Source organism: Staurois parvus, unplaced genomic scaffold, assembly GCF_062004578.1.
Source record: "Staurois parvus isolate SC_StPar_1 unplaced genomic scaffold, SC_StPar_1.0 ptg001167l, whole genome shotgun sequence".
Lineage (NCBI taxonomy): Eukaryota > Metazoa > Chordata > Amphibia > Anura > Ranidae > Staurois > Staurois parvus.
The window spans coordinates 26,367-50,521 of record NW_028318963.1 but is presented as its reverse complement, the minus strand read 5'-3'; the positions used below and the strand labels follow the sequence as shown (position 1 = coordinate 50,521).

Genomic DNA, 24,155 nt, shown 5'->3' with positions numbered 1-24,155 from the left:
GGAGAGGTAGAAGACACCGGAAGCTGAAGAGGAGAGGTAGAAGACATGGGCCATTGGAAGGGGAGTCTCAAAACATGAGCCACAGGAGAGGAGAGATAAGAGACATGAGCTTCTGAAGGGCTGAGGTAGAATATACAGGATTCTAGAGGGGAGGTAGGAAATATGGTCTGCTGGAGAGGGAAAGTAGGAAATGCAGACTGCTGGAGAGGGGAGGTAGACTACACAGAGCACTGGAGAGGGGAAGTCGGCAATAAAAGGGCTGCTGAAGAGGAGAGGTAGGAGACATGGAGCACTGGAGAAAAGAGGTAGAAGACATGAGCCGCTGAAGAGGAGATGTAGGAGGCATGGGGCACTGGAGAGGAGAGGTAGAAGACACAGGCCGCTGAAGAGGAGAAGTAGGAGGCATGGGACACTGGAGAGGAGAGGTAGAAGACACAGGCCGCTGAAGAGGAGATGTAGGAGGCATGGGACACTGGAGAGAAGATGTAGAAGACATGAGCCACTGAAGAGGAGAAGTAGGAGACATGGGGCACTGGAGAGGAGAAGTAGAAGACACAGGCTGCTGAAGAGGAAAGGTAGGAGACATGGGGCACTGGAGGGGAGAGGTAGAAGACACAGGCCGCTGAAGAGGAGAGGTAGGAGGCATGGGGCACTGGAGAGATAAGGTAGAAAACATGAGCCACTAAAGAGGAGAGGTAGGAGACATTGGGCACTGGAGAGGAGAGGTAGAAGACATGAGGCACTGGAGAGGGGAGGTAGAAGACACAGGTCACTGGAGAAAGGAGGTAGGAAACTTCGTCTGCTGGAGAGGGGAAGTTGGAGACGTACTACCTATTATTCAAACATGCCAATGGGTCACTGCTTGCTGCTTCTCACATATAAAAAAGCTCCCAGGGAGACTCAAAATTAGGCTCCATATCCACATGAACTCACCTATTCGTTAAACTCTCCTGGCAGCAGAAAACCGCTAAACGTGGCAAAAATGTGTGTAAATGCGGTACCGCGTTTAGCCGCGTTAGCGCTTGGACGTTTATCCATTTGATTGGCCAGAGTATTTTCCATTGACACGGATAAACACCCAAGACCTAAACGCGGCTAGCGTTTAGACACGCTTAGCCACATTTACACGCGTTTTTGCTGCGTTTAGCATTTTTTTGGCCAAAACGTTCCTCTCCTGAATTATTCTTCGTTCAGAAGAGGAACGTTTAACTGCCCCTAAACTCTGGTAAAAGCCTCTGTGTACATGGACATATAGGCTTTTATTAAATTGAGTTCAGGGACTTTGGCAAAACAAAAACGCCAAAAGCTCCTAAAGTCACGTTTAGAAGCAGCAGTGTACATGAGGCCTAAAACTCCAGGCAGGCATGGAACACACGCATTACTGCAGCTCTGTGTTTATTAATACACCATTAAATGTATAGATTTGTAATTCAGCAGTGTAAGTACCTGAGATTGACGTGGTGTCAGTCTCTGGCAGTCCCTGTACAGCAGGGCTCAGACTTGGAGAGGCAGAAGCAGCATAAAGATGCAATCAGCTGCAGTAATCATATGCTAGCAAGGTGCATGCATGAGAAGAGTGACATAGAGATAACCTCCTTCATCTGCTGCTTCTCCTTTCACAGACCAGTCACAGACTGGGCACAGGACAAGACTCGCTAAGGGAACTTAACTGCGGCCGAGGAAAATCAGGTCTCTTCTCCTGCCACACAGGCTGTGTGGCAGAGCTGTGTAACCTAGTACTGGATGGACAGAAATACACATATTTTGTCGGCCAAATAAGCCCTTATATTTGTATTTCATTAGCGTAATTAGCTGTTTGTCAGCTTTAAACCTGAACACAGTCTTTATTTTGGACAATAAATAAAATATGGTGCATTCAGAAAAATTAGTTTTCTTAAATTTTTTTTTATTTTTTTTGTTGTTGCTACAAAGCACATGTTGACAGGATGAGAGAGCAGAGTGACGGAGAGATGAGCTCATCACTGCGCTGCTTCTCCTTTCAATGTCCAGTCATAGTCCGGAGCAGAAATCGGTTTAATTATGCTGGCTGTCAGTCAACCTAGACCAGTGTTTCTCAACCTTTTTTTCAGGCAAGGCACCCTTTAAAATTATGAACAGTCCCGAGGCACCCTTTAAAATGATGGACAGTCTTTAGGCACCCCATTCTAAAATTGGGTGCCTCAAGACTGGTCATCATTTTAAAAGGGCCTCCCATTCTAAAATGTGAAAAAAAACGATTCTGATAGTTTATATGATGCAGCAACATCCACACACGTAGGACACCCAATGTTAGAGGTGATTTTTTTCCTGTAAAGCAAATACACTTTTGCCCACTGGTACTGACTAGTATTCTTATGTTTCTCTTCTCCCTCAGTTTTTCTCCATTACTGAGCTAATGTGACCCCAGCACTGATGGAGAGAGACAGGGGAGGGTCAAACTAGGATGCTGTGCAGGCAACTGACATCCTCCTTATCAACTGATGATGTCATTGGTTGTTAGGACGCCAGCGGCTAGAAGGTCGTGATGGTGCACAATGAAAACCTGTGGCTTTGTGTAACTAAAAGGCAGGCTTGTTCCACTCACTGGCTTGTATACAAGTTTTGGGTAATTTTTAGACATTTTGCCAAGGCATCCCTGAAGAAACCTCAAGGCACCCATGAAGAAACCTCAAGGCACCCCAGGGTGTCGGTGCACCCTGGTCGAGAAAGGCTGACCTAGACGTCTGTGGACATCTAGTGGCAGAAAAAAGGTACTGAAAGGGACAGCTCCAAATTTAATCAGAGTTCTGCTCTAATGCAGCCTTGTGCATTTGAATCCGATTGGTGATACAGGAGGCTTCAGGGGAAGAAATTACACAGCAAAGGCTTCAGGCAGTACACTCCCAGTGATCCTTTTATACAGGCCGCACATGGTTCGAATTCCGAATGATTTTGCGTCCGAAAATCGAAAAAGTCGTTCGCTCGGTAATCCAGTGGTGCCAATAATGATTTCGAAAATTGGCTGACCGAGTCATAAAGTTCACCCCATATAACAGGCGAAACTTCTGTTCCTTCCAGGTCATGGCTCACGCGCATATTCTTTTTGGAAAAACGATCGTACGATTTGACCGTCATTGAGTCGAAAATCAGTAGTTTTTCACGAATTTTCCAACATGCCTGATCACCGAAAAGGGGAGGAACCACGAAAATCGTCCGGTGCCATTGACCCACTAACAGAGCGAAATTCAGCCGATTATTCTAAGGTCCGATTTTCGGACAAAAAATCGGTCGAATTTCGATCCATGTATGGGAGGCCTTAGGTGCTCTCTGAATTCCAGCTGCAGTGGGTTAACCCCCCTGGCGGTATTCCCGAGTGCAGCTCGGGGTAAAGTTTCAGCACCACAAGCGGTAACCCCCGCCGAGCTACACTCAGGAATACACTGCAGCATTGCTCCGGGATCTCTTCTTCGCTTACCTTGTCCTGCGCTCCCGCGATGTCCCCCCTGCAGTGTCCCCAGCAATGTCCTCCGGCCGATGCCGGCATCCAGCTTCCGTGTTCCGGTCCCTGCGAGCGTCGGGACGTACAGGGGTCGGAACCAGCGGCAAATTTAAAAATGTCAAAAACTGACATTTTCTAATACACTAAAATCACATAGTATAACATTCCTGTATCAAACCATTTCACATACATTTTGTCCCGAGTGCTTTGTCCGGCGCCCTGCCTGCATTTTTACTGTTCTTTCTGCCTGGAAACTGAGAAACGTCCATGGCGTCCAAAAAGCGTCCCTTTAGGTCAAAATCAGTTTTAGACCGGCTAGAGAACAGCGATAGTAAATCAGAACCACTTGCAGAATTGAGTGATAATGATTCGTGGGGGAAATTCCTCATCAGACACTGAAAACGATTCTGCGACTGAGCTCAGCGATGTGCGAACTTGGCGCTCTATTTCACATTTCAGTGTTTTTGGTTTGATGATATTATTGAATTAAATGTATTATTATTATATTGTTATTTTTTATGATTATTTAATAAATTATAATTTATGATTTCAAGTTTTATCATCCCCGGGATGTTTACTAGACTCTTGTTCGGACAGATTTCAGTGAGTTATTCCTAAAAATTACAGGCCTACAATAAAAAAACAACATATTTCCATGCAAAAAAATGTACCGCTTTCAGCACAGAAATATGGACATAATCAGACCGCTAGGGAGGTTAACCACCTCCCGTCCAGCCCATGTATATAAACGGCCGGACGGTGGCAGTGCAGGGTCAGGTGACCATTTATAAATGGCCTCCCCGCACATTGCTTGTGCGCGCTCCCAGTGGAATACCGATCGACGGACGTGACCTCTGTACGAGGTCCAGATCATGTGATCACTGATTGGCCAATCAGTGATCACATGCAGAGTAGTAAGCAAGATGTCTCTTCTGAAATCATTGCTTACTACGTGTGAAATCTGTGAATGATCACAGAGGTCATATGGTACAAGGCTATTCACAACAGCCTTGTACCATGTGACAAGCTGTGACCAATCACAGCTCACTCAGTAGTTCTCAATGGCTGCAAGAATGCAGCCAGAGAGAAGGAGAAATGATTGCTTTTACATCCTTTATGGGTGTAAAAGCAATCAGTGTAAAAATAAAAAAAAAATCTTCATCACCCCCCACAAGTAGTACAGTGTCACCATGGTGACACTATACTGCTAGGGTGCCAGTATGTAAAAAAAATAATAAGAAGAAATAAGAAAAAAAATTTAAAAACAAGTTTAAAAATTATAATTTTTGGTTATAAACTAATTTGGATTATTTTGTTTTTTACTAAAAATATAACGGAATAAATTTTGGCCAAGATTTATGATGAAATACTATTTATTTGCAAAATTTTATAAGAAAAAGACTTTTTTTCAAAATTTTTGGACATTTAATTGACATAGCAAAAAAAATAAAAATCCCAGTGGTGAATAAATACCACCAAAATAAAGCTTTATCTGTCTCAAAAAAATGCTAAAAAATTCATATGGGTACAGTGTTGCATGACCGCGCAATTGTCACTCAAAGTGTGATAGTGCTAAAAGCTGAAAATTGGCCTGGACAGGAAGGGGGGGAAAGTGTCCGGACTGGAAGTGGTTAAAGAACACTTAGATTCAGGTGAATTGAGCGGAATCCTTACTTTAGCACAGTTGTAGTGTTTGCTGGATCTCATTCATCGCTCACTGATTGGTTTCATCTGCTTCCCAGTTCTAGAATGGTACATATTCCAAAATTATTCCATTTGATTTTGCTGTCGCACAGTCATAGTTATTCAGCGTTTCAGGCTCTCCAAATACCCAACAATGGACCATCTTGTATCCTATGTGAATGTCACTGCTATAATGAATAAATATTTAATCGTTTGACAATTTTGAGCTCCTATTGCAATACTAAAGTTTGCTGAATGTGCCTTAAAGTACAGATAATTCATCGATTGTCTCCTTCACCAGGTGACCGGCCTTCAGGAGGAGAGAAACAGCTTATTGGCTGAAAACGAGGTGCAGAATGAAAGGATAAACCAATTAGACTCCTTCGATGAACCTTCCAATATGGCAGCTAAAAAATATTTTCAGACCCAGCTGGATCATCTACAGGAAGAAAATTACAGGTATGAACGAGCCGGGCCCTCTGATTCCCTCCTGTACCAAATTGTATTGTAACTGTCATGTCTGCCTTCATTTTAAAAAGCGCTGCGCAGACTGTTGGAGCGATATAAATCCTGTATAATAATGGGGTCCAAACTCACCGGAGCCTCCAAGCCACCATAATGTCTTTGTACTGAGAACTTTAGATATCAGGAGTATTACAACCCTGGTGCCCAGTCTGTGCATGCAGATCCTTGAAAACGAGATTACTACCAAGGCTTTCTTCATATTATTTAACCACTTCCAGTCCAGACACTTTCCCCCCCTTCCAGTCCGGACACTTTCACCCCCTTCCAGTCCGGACACTTTCACCCCCTTCCAGTCCGGACACTTTCACCCCCTTCCAGTCCGGACACTTTCACCCCCTTCCAGTCCGGACACTTTGCCCCCCCTTCCAGTCCGGACACTTTGCCCCCCCTTCCAGTCCGGACACTTTGCCCCCCCTTCCAGTCCGGACACTTTCCCCACCTTCTAGTCCGGACACTTTCCCCCCCTTCCAGTCCGGACACTTTCCCCCCCTTCCAGTCCGGACACTTTCCCCCCCTTCCAGTCCGGACACTTTCCCCCCCTTCCAGTCCGGACACTTTCCCCCCCTTCCAGTCCGGACACTTTCCCCCCCTTCCAGTCCGGACACTTTCCCCCCCCTTCCAGTCCGGACACTTTCCCCCCCTTCCAGTCCGGACACTTTGCCCCCCCTTCCAGTCCGGACACTTTGCCCCCCCTTCCAGTCCGGACACTTTGCCCCCCCTTCCAGTCCGGACACTTTGCCCCCCCTTCCAGTCCGGACACTTCCCCCCCTTCCAGTCCGGACACTTTCCCCCCTTCCAGTCCGGACACTTTCCCCCCCCTTCCAGTCCGGACACTTTCCCCCCCCTTCCAGTCCGGACACTTTCCCCCCCTTCCAGTCCGGACACTTTCCCCCCCTTCCAGTCCGGACACTTTCCTCCCCTTCCAGTCCGGACACTTTCACCCCCTTCCAGTCCAGACACTTCCCCCCCCCTTCCAGTCCGGACACTTTCACCCCCTTCCTGCCCAGGCCAATTTTCAGCTTTCAGCGCTATCACACTTTGAATGACAATTGCGCGGTCATGCAATACTGTACCAATATGAACTTTTTAGCATTTTTTTTAGACAGATAAAACTTTATTTTGGTGGTATTTATTCACCGCTGGGATTTTTATTTTTTTTTTGCTATATAAATGAAATAGTCCGAAATTTAGAAAAAAAGTGTTTTTCTTATAAAATTTTGCAAATAAATAATCTTTCTTCATAAATCTTGGCCATAATTTATTCAGTTATCTTTTTAGTAAAAAACAAATAACCCAAATTAGTTTATAACCAAAAATTATATTTTTTAAAAACATTTTTTTACATTTTTATTTTATTTTTTTTATATTATTATTTATGTTTTTTTTTTTACATACTGTCACCCTAGCAGTACAGTGTCACCATGGTGACACTGTTCTACTTGTGGGGGGTGATGAAGATTTATTTATTTATTTTTACACTGATTGCTTTTGCACCCATAAAGGCTGTAAAAGCAATCATTTCTCCTTCTCTCTGGCTGCATTCTTGCAGCCATTGAGAAATACTGTGTGAGTTGTGATTGGTCACAGCTTGTCACATGGTACAAGGCTGTTGTGAATAGCCCTGTACCATGTGACCTCTGTGATCATTCACAGATTTCACACATAGTAAGCAATGATGTCAGAAGTGACATCTTGCTTAATACTCTGCATGTGATGACTGATTGGCCAATCAGTGATCACATGATCGGGACCTCACACAGAGGTCTGGAGGACACAGCGGGCACCGGATCGTGGTGCCGCGCGCTCCCAGGGAGCGTGCACAAGCAGGGGGGGGGAGGCCGTTTATATACAACGGCCGGATGCGAAGTGGACGGGGCTGAAAATATGTGGACCTCCTTCCTTCTAATTGAGTTCCAATGAAGGGTATAGAATACAAGGACATTTTTGTCAATTGTGCTCTTCCAACTTTGTGGTAACATTTTTGGGAAGGTCCCAACCTTAGTCCGCAGGGTTCAATATTGAGTTGCAGAGAAAAAGACAGCGCTGTGGTTGTAGTAATATAAAAGGGGGAGTGCCTTTATTAGGATAAGCAATGAGTACAAGTAAAAGCACACAAGCCTGTGGTTTGGAAGGGATTCCTGGGTCGGGTGGACGACCTGTCCGCTCAGAGGAGATGAAATGTGGGCCCGGCAGAAGGAAATGTGTGCAGGGTGCAGATTCTAACACTTCACGCCACTTCACGCCATCGCAGTGATGTCATCCCGTGACGCCGTGACCACGTGGTTCCTGCTTCTGACAGGCACAGCTCCACTCACCACCACATTTCCTCTGAGCGGACGGGATGTCCACCCGACCCAGGCATCCCTTCCAAGCCACAGGCTTGTGAGCTTTTACTTGTACTCATTGCTTATCCTAAAAAAGGTACTCCCCCTTAGGGGGGGGGTTTATATTACTACAACCACAGTGCTGTGTTTTTCTCTGGAGCTTCTGGATCCATTCACTGGATATTAACAGCAGCAGCGGCCATCCTCTGGTGAATGTACACTATATTTTGTGATCCTAACAGTTTTCGATCTTTACTGCGCTTCAAAAAAATGTATCTACTCAATACTGAGTTGGCCCCGCCCTTTGCAACTATAACAGCTTCAACTCTTCTGGGAAGGCCGTCCACAAGGTTCAGGAGGGTGTCTATGGGAAGGTTGGACCATTCTTCCAGAAGCACATTTGTCAGGTCAGGCACTGATGTCGGGGGAGGAGGCCTGGCTCGCAGTCTCCGCTCTAATTCATCCCAAAGGTGTTCTATGGGGTTGAGGTCAGGACTCTGTGCAGGACAGTCAAGTTCCTCCACCCCAAACTGGCTCCTCCATGTCTTTATGGACTTTGCTTTGTGCATTGGTGTGCAGTCATGTTGGAACAGGAAGGGGCCATCCCCAAACTCTTCCCACAAAATTAGGAGCTTGAGAGTACCGTTCTCCCAGCAACCGCCAAACCCAGACAAGTCCATCGGATTGCCAGACAGAGAAGCGTGATTGGTCACTCCAGAGAACACGTCTCCACTGCTCTAGAGTCCAGTGGCAGCGTGCTTTACACCACGGCATCCGACGCTTTGCATTGCACTTGGTGACGTAAGGCTTGGATGCAGCTGCTCGGCCATGGAAAACCATTCCATGAAGCTCTCTATGCACTGTTGTTGTGCTCATTTGAAGGCCACACCAAGTTTGGAGGTCTTTAGCTATTGACTCTGCAGACAGTTGGCGACTTCTGTGCACTGTGCGCTTCAGCCTGCGCTGACCCCTCTCTGTCATGTGACATGGCATACCACTTGGTGGCTGAGTTGCTGTTGATCCCAGTTGCTTCCACTTTGTTATAATCCCACTAACAGTTGAGCGTGGAATATTTAGTATCCAGGAAATGTCACGGATGGACTAATTGCACAGGTGACCACCTATCACGGGACCACGCTTGGAGTCACTGAGCTTCTGAGAGCGACCCATTCTTTCACAAATGTTTGCAGGAGCAGTTGCATGCCTAGGGGCTTGATTGTACACACCTGTGGCCATGGAGGGGATTGGAACACCTGAATCCAATGATTTGGAGGGGAGGGGCTCAATACTTTTGGCAATATAGTGTAAGCGTCCTCCATAGACCTCAACCCTACTGAACACCTTTGGAATGAATTGGCAGACAGACGGTGAGCCAGATCTCATCATCCAACATCAGTATCTCCAAGTTCCTTTTTGTTGAAGGCCTTTTTCTGTTTCACCATGACTGTGCCCCTGTGTACAAAGCCAGTTCCATAAAGACATGGTTTGAGGAGTTTGGTGTGGAGGAACTCAAGTGTCCTGCACAGAACTCTGGCCTCAACCCTATTGAACACCTTTGGAATGAATTGGCAGACAGATGATTAGTCATATCTTCTCATCCAATATCAGTACCTCCAAGTTCCTCCGTCTTTGTAGCAACAGTTTGGTGAAGACCCTTTTCTGTTCCAGCATGACTGTGCTCCTGTGTATAAAGCCAGCTCCGCAAAGACATGGTTTGATGAGTTTGGTGTGGAGGAACTTGAGTGTCCTCCACAGAGCCCTGACCTCAACCCTAAAGTACACTTTAGGGATAAATTGGAAAGCTGATTGTGGGCCAGGTCTTCTCATCCAATATCAGTACCCAACCTCACAAATGCTCTGTTGGCTGACTGGATACAAATTCCCACAAACACGCTCCAAAATCTTTTAGAAAGCCTTCTCAGAAGAGTGGAGGCTGTTATAGCTACAAAGGCAACTCCATATTAGTGGCCAGTTTTGACATGAGATGTCCAACAAGCTCACATAGGTGTGTTGGTTGGGTCTTTTAAAAAGTTTTGGCAATATGGTATTTGTGCGCTTGGGTGTAAGGCTCGGAACGTGAAATCACAAGTTTCTTCGACTGCTCTTTGGAAATTTTAGGAAATTTCAAAATCTGTATCCATAGCATGCTATGATGTTATCCAGATATCAATCCTTATTAATACTCATCTCTATTAAAGTAGTTATAAACCTCAGACATGAAATATGAACAAAGTACATCCCTCTATAGTGTTTACTTGTCTCAGCCAAGAGCAGTAAGTGTAATTAAGTGTTCTTACATGGCGACCACTTCCTGTTATCTCACATATATATTCTTATTATTATAGCCAAATTTACCACCCTAACTCCTCCCACAGTTTTTACACTACATAGACAGTAATATACCGAAACGTGCAGATTGTTCCCGATTGGTGTGCGATTACTTTGTGGAACATTTCGCCAAATGGTTCACGAAATATCGGCGTTTTTGTGGTGAAATTGGTCCCATAGGAATGAATGGCGGAATGTTCAAAACTAGTGTGGGAGCTGACAAAAGCTAGAGTGTGAGCAGAAAAATCAGGACATGATTTCTAAACTGCCATCACTCCCTCATTTTCAAGCCCACCGACACAAATCTTATATCAAAACGTTCAGCTATCCATGCTGCCACTAAAAATGTCCACGGCTAAGCCATAGTCCTGATAGTTTTTACAATATGACCATTTGTTTGCAACTCACGCCGCCCATTGACATTCATTGAAACTCCACTCTAGCCACCTCAAATTTGAAGGGCAATTTCTAAACTGCGACTGTGCCTTCATTTTTAATATTTCAGAGACATACTATGCATCAAAATGTAGGTCTGGGTCTTGTGATTCTCACAATATAAAGCTCTTCAGTATAGAATTTATACTTTTTAAACTACAACCATTTGAAAATGGCATCCGCCAATGAAGTGAGCAAGTTGGAGCAGTTTGTTTTTAACCGCTCTTCTCCGCCCTTGCTGTAGAGTGAGTTGCCATAGGAACCCAGGTGTGTGAGCAGGCAGCAGAGTGACAATCCACTCCACCCAGTTACTCCGCCCACTCCAGTTGTAGACTACTGGTGGAGGCAAGAACACTTCACACAATTTCCCCAGAAATTGTAGCTTTTCTAGTTTTTGTCTGCTGCTTCATTCCTCTGCTATCAGCATGAATCCCTGATGACAAGTTTTCCTGACACCAAGAGAAAAATGGTGACAGGGGAGGGACCCTAAGCGGATTTACAGCCTTAGCTCTGTTCCTGTAAGCTGTGTGAAGGGAGAGGTGTCTCTTCCCTCCAATCAGCTCTCAGAACTCTCCTCACTGAGCTCTGCCGAGTGTAATTTCAGCTCTCCGCCCCCTGCTTTCTGGACTCCCAGACAAGCTTTATAAATTCTGGATGGATGTAGAGAGAAGAAGGCTATAGATAAACAGGTACAACTTATGCAGGTAGATTTGTTTCATCCCTTTGTATCACCTGAGGCCAGTCACTTCACTGGGTATATGGAAGGTTTTACAACCACTTTAAAGATATTTGAGTCTTTTTGGATTTGTACCGTGCGCCATGTGCTGAGGTAACACCCCAGTGTCATATCCTGAATACGGCTGCCAGACTCATTCACCTTTCCAACCGCTCCGTCTCCGCCACCCCCCCTCTGCCAATCCCTCCACTGGCTTCCGATTGCGCAACGGATCAAATTCAAAATCCTAACACTGACGTACAAAGCCGTCCACCATACTGCCCCGAACTACATCACTGACCTAATATCCAAGTACCGCCCAACACGCACACTCTGCTCCTCACAAGACCTCCTTCTCTCTAGTTCCCTGGTCTCCTCCTCCCATGCCCGCCTCCAGGACTTCTCCAGGGTGTCACCCATCCTCTGGAACTCCCTGTCCCAACCCATCAAATTATCACCTACTCTCCTCTCCTTTAGGCGCACCCTGAAAACCCATCTCTTCAGGGAAGCCTACCCCACCCCCTGCTAACTTGCCGACCTCCTCCACTCTTCCTACCACTCCATCCCCCACAGCTATCTCCTCCTGTGCCACCATCCCCTCCCTCCTAGATTGTAAGCTCCAAGGAGCAGGGCCCTCGATCCCCTCATGTTTTGCATTGTATTGGTATTGCTCTGTCACATGTTCTGTCCCCCTCTGTAATGTACAGCGCTGAGCGAACTATTGGCGCTTTATAAATCCTGTATAATAATAATATCGGATGCCATGCCTAATGAGATTTGTATGCCCTGTAAACGCACACAGACACACGATTGTATATTAATCTTTCTCGTATTTCTACTCGCAGGCTGGAAGCAGCAAAGGATGATTATCGGGTTCACTGTGAAGAGCTGGAGAAACAGCTGATTGAGACGCAGAACCGCAGTGTGGAGTTGGCCAATCTAGCCGAGGAGTCGAGGGCTTTAAAAGACGAAATGGATTTTCTCAGGTGCAAAATGGGATTCCAAATGGGATGAAGCTTTGAATTCCAAAAACAAATTCTTAGTGGTGTACAGCACAGCCTTGCAAGGACAATGGTGTGGGCTGTGTAATGTATAGAATAGGGTACACCCTGCAGTGGTCCTGAGTATGTCATGTACAGCACAGCATACAGAATACTGGGGCTCTCTGTGTGTCATGTACAAAACAGCAAACCGTGTGAAGCAGTCTTCTGTATGTAACACGCAGCACAATGTCCACAGTGCAGTGGTTCATTGTATCTAATGTGCCGTGATCCAGAGTATGTAACATATAGCATAGTGTATAGAGTTCAGGGACAAATGTATGTAACATACAGCATAGTGTATAGAGTGCAGGGTCAGATGTATGTAACATAATGCATAGTGTATAGAGTTCAGGGACAAATGTATGTAACATACAGCATAGTGTATAGAGTGCAGGGTCAGATGTATGTAACATACAGCATAGTGTAAACAAGATATATGTGACATAATGCATAGTGTATAGAGTTCAGAGACAAATGTATGTAACATACAGCATAGTGTATAGAGTGCAGGGTCAGATGTATGTAACATACAGCATAGTGTATAGAGTGCAGGGTCAGATGTATGCAACATAATGCATAGTGTATAGAGTTCAGAGACAAATGTATGTAACATACAGCATAGTGTATAGAGTGCAGGGTCAGACGTATGTAACATACAGCATAGTGTATAGAGTGCAGGGTCAGATGTATGTAACATACAGCATAGTGTATAGAGTGCAGGGTCAGATGTATGTAACATACAGCATAGTGTATAGAGTGCAGGGTCAGACGTATGTAACATAATGCATAGTGTATAGAGTGCAGGGTCAGATGTATGTAACATAATGCATAGTGTAGGGTCGGATGTATGTAACATACAGCATAGTGTATAGATTGCAGGGTCAGATGTATGTAACATACAGCATAGTGTATAGATTGCAGGGTCAGATGTATGTAACATACAGCATAGTGTATAGAGTTCAGCAACAAATGTATGTAACATAATGCATAGTGTACAGAGTGCATGTAATGTTCAATGGTGCATACAGAGTGCAGGGGCCAGTAGTATGTAGGCTACAAAACAGTATACAGGGTGCCCTGGTCTGTAATGTTATATGCAGTACAGCTGTGAGCAGCCTGTAACATACAACATGGAATACGGTGGAATACTTGGAGTCCAGTGGTCCACAGTACATAACATTCAGCACTCAGTGTCTGTTATGTACAGCACAGTATATAGAGGACAGTGGTCCAAAGTATGTAACCTCCCCCCACACTCCATGGGTATGGCGGGCCTAATAGCTTTTCCATATTTGACATCCTTTCCCAAGCTACTGACCTTCAGAGGTCCAATCCTCTCCTCCAGGTGGACAGACATGTGCGTGATGCTGGCAGTCTTCCTTCCAGCAGAGTGGCAGCAGCTCTTTTGAGCCCGTCTTCATTTTCTGTCTGAATGACGCCAATGATCCGTAATCACCCTCTCCCCCTGATCCATGGTGTCTTTGGCTCGTTTCTCACAGCTAGCAGGTTTTTCTGCCATCAACAATTTTTGCACTTTGTCATGTTTGAGTGTGATCTATAGGGCTGGCTTCAGTCACTGCAATGCTCTTCCCAAGCATTAGATGAAAGAACACATTCTCAACATCCCTTTAGATGTGCATCCCTGTTAGCCAGTGGCTGCTGCAGATTTTAGCTGTGCAATCTGGTAATCAGTGGCTTTGTTATACACTATTAGAGTGTAATCAAGCAACTGACCTTTGCACAGTTAAAGTCTCAAGCATCAAGTAGCTAGCAGGGATGCACTTCTAATGGGATGCCAAAGATGTGTTCTTTCATGTAACAGTAGAGGCAGGGTGCCGTGATGTCTACAGGAGCCTGCCAGCCCCTTCCACCAAAATTGATTTTAATACAAAGCAAAGACCACCAGAACGACCCAGGGATGACCACATTGAATCTCAGTGGGGGTTTTTCTTGAAAACACAATAATTTGAGTGCTAAATTTTGATTGCCTGTTGCTCAGTGCAGGGCAAGGGTACATATTATGGGTGTACTTTACACTTTTAATGTAATGCCAATAATAGTTTGACTAAATATTTTTTTTCTTTTTAGAGCAACAGCAGATAAAGCCACCAAGCTGGAATCCACCGTAGAAACGTACCGCAAGAAACTAGAGGACCTCAATGACTTACGAAAACAAGTGAAATCCTTGGAGGACACAAATTTAATGTACATGCACAATACAGTGAGCCTGGAAGAGGATCTGAAGAAGGCCAACACCACTCGCACTCAACTGGAGACCTACAAGCGGCAGGTAGGAGAGTCCCTGAGCGGTGCACTCCGACCCTGCGGGTACAGGTGACATGAGATACTAAAGCCGACCGTACAAAATTTAGCCAATTGCAAGCATTTTGTATCCCCTCTGACCGCCAAGCTACAAAAAACATTGTGGCCACTCAGGTCTGTTCACATTGCTGCAGTTGAGCTGCTTGCAGTGTGGGAACTGTACCTCAGCATGTCATGTTTCGCAGGCGGTACCACCATACAAGAAGGTCCACCCCAAACCCTCCTCACAGGATGCATTTCGCCCAATAATGGGTGTGACAGGAGTCACTTTAGGTGGGGGGCCCATGGAACACAGCTCACTTTGGAGAGGTGGGGAGACCCCTGTCTTAGCTCCCCATATCCCTCTTATGTGTAAGTCACCCTGTGCCTGTTAGGGGTACAGGGTGATCTGTCCTAATATTGGGGTGGGGGGTTGTTGATTGTTTAATGCCATGTGGTTGCATCCCATTGTTCTATTGTGTGTCTTGCTGGGACCAAACTATTATGGGATGTATGTGTTTATGTGTATTGGCTTGGTGGGGGGTGTCTCCAGGAGCCCTCCCTCCTGATAGGACTGTCTGTTGGTGTGTCTCTTGTTACTAAAGGTAGATTGCCCCACCCTGTGTCATTATGCAGGGAGGGGGGGGGGTTGTTCCCTTGAATGTATATATCTTGTATCTGTGTTAAAATAAAGTAGTCTATTTCCTGGTTTACTTCTGGCTTGGTGGGGGGGTGTTCTCCAGCAGCCCTCCCTCCTGATGGGACTGTCTGTTGGTGTGTCTCTTGGTACTAAATGTAGATTGCCCCGCCCTGTGTCATTATGCAGGGAGGGGGGTTGTTCCTTTAATTGTATATATCGTGTAGCTGTATTAAAATAAACTAGTCTATTTCCTGGTTTACGTCTGGCTTGATGGGGTGGGGGGTGTTCTCCAGCAGCCCTCCCTCCTGATGGCACTGTCTGTTGGTGTGTCTCTTGTTACTAAAGGTAGATTGCCCCACCCTGTGTCATTATGCAGGGAGGGGGGTTGTTCCCTTGAATGTATATATCTTGTCTCTGTGTTAAAATAAAGTAGTCTATTTCCTGGTTTACTTCAAGACTGGTGCCGTCTAGTCTTGTATGGTCGGCTGTGGTGTCTGTGGTCGGTGTTTGGACAGGGAAGCGGTATTATAACGGAAGTACCCAAGCGCAGACTGGGTCGGTTCCGTTACAATGGGTTAATCGTAGAGCCCCTGTCAGGTGAAGAGCATTAAGTGAAGAGGGTTTGGATGGACCTTCTGTATGGGATGCCCAGAACAATAAAGTTTTACAATTGCTGACGTCATTGGACTGCAGCTGGCTTTCTTGCTTTGTATACATCAAAAACGGGGGGCCAGTACCTGTCCCCACTTCCTCCTTCCATAAAATAGGTACTGTTGGGTCACTTTAGTGGGGGACTCTTGTTTTTCCTACACCTTTCACTAAAGGGGACGTGTCAACAGTGAAATAACGGAGCAGCCATTGCTGGTTTAGCTTTTAAAATGGCAAATTCCAGGGCTGTCATCCTGTTCTTGCTGCACTATTTGTGGGCCAGTGACAATTCAACTCTTGCCTTGCATGCTGGTTCCATTGTTACATAGTTAGTCTGGCTGAAAAAAGACAAAAGTCTATCCAGTTCAACCATTAAAGGCCTAAGGCCTCATTCACAAGGCCAAATTGGCCATGGTATGGCAAGTATCTTGCGGAGATTTGAGGACGGGAGCCCAGATGTGTACGGACAGCTGTGGCTTGGGAAGCCTGTACAAGCAATGACAGGTCGACAGTGTCCACAGCTGTCTGCTAGTGTTCATAAGAAATCACACAGGTAGCAAATACCTGCTGTTAGGGACCAGGGGCGGACTGACCATTTGGAAACTCGGGCACTGCCCGAGGGCCCGGGGTCAGTAGGGGGCCCCATGAGATGCCCCTGGTACCTTTTTCATAGGCTTTTTTGAGTTTGGCAAGGACACAGGGGCCCCATGATCCCCTATTGCCCAGGGGCCCCATGAGTTGTCAGTCCGCCCCTGTTAGGGACAGATAATCACCCCTGGAAGCAAACTGGGACAATTATCTGTCCCTAACTGCTCCCAGTGTGATTCCTTCCAAACAGTGGCTGGTGGTTGTGGCCACTGTCGGCCTGTCATTGCTTTGTACAGGCTTCCTGGCCATGGCTGTCCACACACCTAGGCTCCTGGTCGCAGCTTTCTGCAAAATACTTGCTGTATTGTGGCCAATTTGGCCATGTTCATGAGGTCTAAGTAGTGAAGTAAGGATGAAGGTGACAGCCCTGGAAACTGTACTTTTAAAAGGAAGTGGTAGTTCCAGTTTGTATGTGTAGACAGGTTCCCTTTAGACTCTATATACTGTAAGTATGTCACATTGTCCTGCAGCTCCTCACCCCTTTTGACATTTCATGCTTCTGTACAGGTCCAGGATCTCCACACCAAACTTTCCATGGAAACCAAGAGAGCGGACACCTTGGCATTCGAACTGACCAAACTGCGCGAGAAGCAGGACGCACTGGTGAAGGAAAAAGAGGTAACGTCAAACAGCGTCGTATAACAGCACGCTGTAACCAAAGGCATAATTTGGTCCTGAGAGGTACAATTCGTGGTGACTCTTTTTCTTCTTCCACCTTCTAATAACTCAGTTCATCCTGGTATGCCCCTTGTTCTGTCTCTCCAATCTAAGCATTGAAAGTGTGATCTCTGTAATTTACAGTTTTGATGAGATAGCGATAACTCCAATCTTAGTTGAATAACACAGGCAGTGACTCGATCAGATGACATCTTGTAGATCTTGTGAAGTTTATTCCATAAACTGAGAGAATCTTACAACAATGAACATCGGAGAGGTCAAAAGATCATAATGTGATCTGCTTCCATAAGACATGAGGCATGAAGATGAAATGCATTTCTGGGAAAAGGGGTGGGGCTATCTATACAGCAAGAACTAAACCAGAGGAAAGGGAGGAGCAGAGACAAAATACAAAGAACACTTAAAGGTATATGACAGTCATGTGAAACGTGACACCCCTCCTTCACCTCTTGTGCTTTACTGCTGTCATAAGTGGACTCAATGGCCAGTAGTGCCCGAATAGGGAGGGAACCATTCATACAAATAGGGGTTGGACAAAAAAGAAAATGGATGATTTGCAGGTGTGAAAGTGACACATGTTTTGCATTGAAAGTGGAAGTGATTTACATAGTTAGTCTGGCTGAAAAAAGACAAAAGTCCATCCAGTTCAGCCATTAAAAAAAAAAAAAGTTATAATCCTACACCCACAGTTGATCCAGAGGAAGGCAAAAAAATCCAGCAAAGCACGATCCAATTTGCTCCTGCAGGTGAAAGAATTCCTTCCTGATCCCCCGAGAGGCAATCGGATATTCCCTGGATCACCTTTACCTATAAATGTTATATCCAGTTATATTTTGTGTATCTTTTGCTTCCGCTGTGTGATGAGACACCTAGCTAACAGCTGGGAAGCCTCACTTTCATCTTTGACTAGTAATATGGAGTCATGCAGAGCTTACTGAGCTTCAGAGAGGGCAAAGTGTTGGTGCCGCTTAGCTGGTGCCTCTGTGACTGAAGTCGCCAATTTATTTGCCGTGTCATGAGGCCCAGTATCAAAGCTAATGACAACATATACAGTTTTCGGGTAAACGTTGTCTGATAAGCATAGGTGCGGTCGCCATGGTCAACTGACCGAAAGAGACAAAAGGACATTGTGCAGGATTGTGACCCGGAATAAGAAAACAACTGCTGCAAAAGTGACCGCAGAGCTCAGTCTCAGTCTTCCAAAGCCCGTGTTCACAAAAACTGTGCGGAGGGAACTCCATGAGCAAAACATGAACGGGCGAGCTGCAATGGCCAAACCACTAGTGACCGATATTAATGCTCAGAAGAGGAGAGAATGGTGCAACACCTAGAAATCGTAGATCAATGGAAGACTGTAATATAATCCAATGAATCGAGCTTCACACTCCTCCCAACCACTGGACGTGTTTTTGTGTGGAGAACACCATCCCAAGCTTACCACCAGGACTGTCTTGTTTTTTTTGTTTTTTTTTTTAAGTCCGCAAACGTGCAACTATAACGAAAAAACCCGTAAGTGTTCACAAAAAATGTGCAAGTGCAAAACACCACACGAAAAAGTGCACTTAGGGGTGTGCTGTGTCCTACCCCTAAAGGGGCTTGGACCGCTTACCCTGATCCCCCGGGGCACGAAGCTCCTGACGGGGACAAGGTTCCCAATTGGTCCTCCTGGCCAAAAGGCCTGGTGGACCACCGTTCCTTGTGTCCAGCCGAAGCCAGACACCCAGTACTTGGTCAGGGGGCTCTCCCGAAGAAGGGCCCCCTAGGGATCAGGGGAGGAAGGAACCAAAAGGCCACACATCCTCCCCCTAGACTTCAGGGTAGGCCCGAGGACCCACACCCTCCATCCGTGAAAAACACACACATAAGTAAAGCAAAAAGTGACAAAACGTGGGAGTGCATAATAAATTAAATAAATAAAAAAAAATTAAAAAGTGGTACCGTGCCAAATTGTGCACAGACCAGGCCCTGAGGCCCGTAGCAAAAATTGCCCTGGACTTAGCCAAAGGACCTACCAGGACTGTCTTGTTTTTTTTTTTTGTTTTTTTTTAAGTCCGCAAACGTGCAACTATAACGAAAAAACCCGTAAGTGTTCACAAAAAAAGTGCAAGTGCAAAACACCACACGAAAAAGTGCACTTAGGGGTGTGCTGTGTCCTACCCCTAAAGGGGCTTGGACCGCTTACCCTGATCCCCCGGGGCACGAAGCTCCTGACAGGGACAAGGTTCCCAATTGGTCCTCCTGGCCAAAAGGCCTGGTGGACCACCGTTCCCTATGCCCAGCCGAAGCCGGACATCCAGTACTAGGCAAGGAGGCTCTCCCGAAGAAGAGCCTCCTAGGGATCAGGGGAGGAAGGAACCGTATGGCCACACATCCTCCCCCTAGACTTCAGGGTAGGCCCGAGGACCCACACCCTCCATCCGTGAAAAACACACACATAAGTAAAGTAAAAAGTGACAAAACGTGGGAGTGCATAATAAATAAGATAAAGAAAATAAAAAAATAAAAAAGTGGTACCGTGCCGAATTGTGCACAGACCAGGCCCTGAGGCCCGTAGCAAAAATTGCCCTGGACTTAGCCAAAAGACCTGGTCCTTAGGGCGCTGTGCAAAAAGAGGTAAAAAACAGTGGCCATGTGTCATCTTCACACCGTGGGGTCCCACACCCAAGTGTTACTAGTGACACCCCTGAGAGCGTCTTCCCCAGGGGGCACTGAGTTTGCAGACTTTTTGCGTCCCCAGCCCCTGGCCAGACCAAGGTAGATCCATCCAAATCAGGAGGTACTGGGTCTTTCCAGTCTTCCCAGAGGAATTACTCCCGGGGCCCCAGCTTAACTCGTGGCGCTCCCCGGTTTCTGTCCCTCCGCTACTAGCCTTCCGGACCCCCATCATTCCAGTGAGGGTACTATACAACAACCATCCCTGCAAAGCTAGAATGGTCGGGAGCACCCCCACTGGACACTGATAAGAACAGATACTACACTTGATCTTAGCTAAAAGGCCGAGAAGCAAAACAGGTTGCCTACCCCCCTTTTTTTTTTTTTTTTTTTTTTTAAGTCCGCAAACCAGGACTGTCTTGTGCCAATGGTAAAGCATGGTGGTGGCCCAGTCATGGTTTGGGCATCCATATCTTGGTATTCTGCAGGTCCCATCATCACCTTGAAAGGTAGAGTCACTGCTAGCGACTATGTACAAATTTTGGCCGACCATGTTCACCCCATGGTGCAGACATTGTTTCCCAAAGACAGCGCCATTTACCAAGATGATAATGCTCCAAGTCACACAGCCGGTGTTGTCAAATCGTAGTTTAATGAGCATGCAGATGAAGTCTTGCTCCTTCCTTGGGCGCCACATTCGCCAGACCTCATAGAGCCACTGTGGTCAATTTTGGAGAACAAGGTTTCGGGCTCGTTTTCTGCCTCCGACATCTCTACGAGAACTGGAAAGATTTTTGCATGAAGAGTGGAACCAGATTCCATTATCCACCATCCAGGACTTATATTTGGCAATTCCGAGGAGAATTCAAGCCGTGTTGGATGTCAAAGGCAGTCCAACACCATTTTAGGTAACTATTTTGTTCTTTTACCTGGTGTTTATTTTTTTCTTTGTCTGCGGAGGTGCGAAAACCTCCTCCACCTCCTCTGGTTCATTATTAGTCCACCACTGTCAATGACAAATCATGAGGTGCTGGAAAAGGGAGGGGACCATTCACACTTGTGCATTGTGCACGTTAACATGGTTCACCAGTACAAATGTCAGCCCATCTGCTCTATGTATGGTGTCATTCATGGTGAATGGCACCCCAACACATTGTATAGTAGATCCCACCTCACAGGACACCACGTGTGGTGCATTTGTAAAAAGGGGTTTGGGCAGCACAGTGGCTAAATGGTTAGCACTTTCACCTGGCAGTACTCGGGTTGTTGGTTCGAATCCCAACCACGGAGCCACCTGCCTGAAGTTTGCATGTTCTCCCTGTGCCTGCGTGGGTTTCTCTGGGTACTCTGGTTTCCTCCTACACTCCTACAAGACATGCTGGTCGGTTAATTTGGCTCCTGTCTAAATTGTCCCTAGTATGTGTATGTATGAATGTGAGTTAGGGACCTTAGATTGTACGCTCCTCAGGGGCGGGGACTGATGTGAATGTACAATATATATGTAAAGTGCTGCGTAAATTGATGGCGCTATATAAGTACCTGAAATAAATAATATTAATAATGTACGTTTTCTCCATCATCCAATGAGGGACACTGGAATTCAGTAACAGCTGGGTTATACTGCCACCTACAGGAGGTGCATTTTCAGGAGCTTCCTCCGCAACGCAGCACTTAAAGCGGAGCTCCACCCAAAAGGGGAAGTTCCGCTTTAAAGACTGGTCCCCCGTTCCACATTAAGGGCTGGCACCTTTGGGGAGTGGGGGGAGAGCGGGTACCTGAAATTGACAGTTACCCCGCTCCCACTTCCACTGCAATTGCCTAGGCGATCGGAAACGGAAGTTGTCCTCCCTCCCCATAGTCTTCTGGGACACATGACAGGTCCCAGAAGACGACGTGGCCATTCAGGAAGCGCAGCGATACTCCCGCATGCGTAGTGGGCACCCAGCTGTGAAGACGCAAGCTGTCACAGGCGGGTGCCCACATTGAAGATGCCGGCACCTGGAACACCAGATGGCTGGTGAAACGGGCTGCGGGGAGGACACCACAGGTTCAAGGGACAGGTAAGTGGTTGTTTTTTACAAGTCAGCAGCTACAGTTTTTGTAGCTACTGACTTTTATTTTCTTACAGTGTGAGTGGAACTCCGCTTTAAGTGTATATGGAACCCAAGAGGAAAGTACACAACATTTCCAGATCATACAAACTCATCTGTGTGTCAACTCTGATCTCTGGATCGTGGAAGTGGCCCCCGGAACTGCAGAGTATTAGTCCTCCTGCACACGGGACGTCTTTACAGCGGCTGTTTTTGGCTTTTTTCTACAGCCAGTAAACCCCCCAGCATGTTATCCTACGTGTCCATCCCCGGCATGTTATCCTGTGTGTCCATCCCCGGCATGTTATCCTATGTGTCCATCCCCGGCATGTTATCCTACGTGTCCATCCCCAGCATGTTATCCTCTGTGTCCATCCCCGGCATGTTATCCTATGTGTCCATCCCCGGCATGTTATCCTATGTGTGTCCATCCCCGGCATGTTATCCTGTGTGTCCATCCCCGGCATGTTATCCTATGTGTCCATCCCCGGCATGTTATCCTATGTGTGTCCATCCCCGGCATGTTATCCTACGTGCCCATCCCCAGCATGTTATCCTATGTGTCCGTCCCCGGCATGTTATCCTATGTGTCCGTCCCCGGCATGTTATCCTATGTGTCCATCCCCGGCATGTTATCCTATGTGTCCATCCCCGGCATGTTATCCTGTGTGTCCATCCCCGGCATGTTATCCTATGTGTCAATCCCCAGCATGTTATCCTATGTGTCCATCCCCGGCATGTTATCCTATGTGTCCATCGCCGGCATGTTATCCTACGTGTCCATGCCCGGCATGTTATCCTACGTGTCCATCCCCGGCATGTTATCCTACGTGTCCATCCCCGGCATGTTATCCTGTGTGTCCATCCCGGCGTGTTATCCTATGTGTCCATCCCCGGCATGTTATCCTATGTGTCCATCCCCGGCATGTTATCCTATGTGTCCATCCCCGGCATGTTATCCTATGTGTGTCCATCCCCGGCATGTTATCCTGTGTGTCCATCCCGGCGTGTTATCCTATGTGTCCATCCCCAGCATGTTATCCTATGTGTCCATCCCCAGCATGTTATCCTATGTGTCCATCCCCGGCATGTTATCCTATGTGTGTCCATCCCCAGCATGTTATCCTATGTGTCCATCCCCGGCAGGGGTGGACTGACAACTCATGGGGCCCCAGGGCAATAGGGGATTATGGGGCCCCTGTGTCTTTGCCCAAACTCAAAAAAGCCTATGAAAAAGGTACCAGGGGCATCTCATGGGGCCCCCTACTGACCCCGGGCCCTCGGGCAGTGCCTGAGTTTCCAAATGGCCAGTCCGCCCCTGATCCACGGCATGTTATCCTATGTGTCCATCCCCGGCATGTTATCCTACGTGTCCATCCCCGGCGTGTTATCCTATGTGTCCATCCCCAGCATGTTATCCTATGTGTCCATCCCCGGCATGTTATCCTGTGTCCATCCCCGGCATGTTATCCTGTGTCCATCCCCGGCATGTTATCCAATGTGTCCATCCCCGGCATGTTATCCTATGTGTCCATCCCCGGCATGTTATCCTATGTGTCCATCCCCGGCATGTTATCCTATGTGTCCATCCCCAGCATGTTATCCTACGTGTCCATCCCCAGCATGTTATCCTATGTGCGTCCATCCCCGGCATGTTATCCTATGTGTCCATCCCCGGCATGTTATCCTACGTGTCCATCCCCGGCATGTTATTCTATGTGTCCATCCCCGGCATGTTATCCTATGTGTCCATCCCCGGCATGTTATCCTATGTGTGTCCATCCCCAGCATGTTATCCTATGTGTGTCCATCCCCGGCATGTTATCCTACGTGCCCATCCCCAGCATGTTATCCTATGTGTCCGTCCCCGGCATGTTATCCTATGTGTCCGTCCCCGGCATGTTATCCTATGTGTCCATCCCCGGCATGTTATCCTATGTGTGTCCATCCCCAGCATGTTATCCTAT

General features: G+C 46.7%; 1 protein-coding gene and 1 pseudogene across 1 annotated transcript in view; one reads left to right on the top strand and one right to left on the bottom strand.

Annotated features, from left to right (window-relative positions):
- Nucleotides 1–24,155, top strand: part of HOOK1 (hook microtubule tethering protein 1) — a gene marked incomplete at its 3' end in the record, with an annotated part of 130,781 nt that overhangs the window by 82,126 nt on the left and 24,500 nt on the right. Inside the window, exons 9-12 of the mRNA XM_089659580.1 lie at nt 5,463–5,620; nt 12,334–12,474; nt 14,620–14,821; nt 17,276–17,386. Coding sequence (XP_089515706.1) covers nt 5,463–5,620; nt 12,334–12,474; nt 14,620–14,821; nt 17,276–17,386 — 612 coding nt within the window. The remainder of the gene's footprint in view (nt 1–5,462; nt 5,621–12,333; nt 12,475–14,619; nt 14,822–17,275; nt 17,387–24,155) is intronic.
- LOC149438997 (U2 spliceosomal RNA) lies at nt 20,339–20,454 on the bottom strand (annotated as a pseudogene).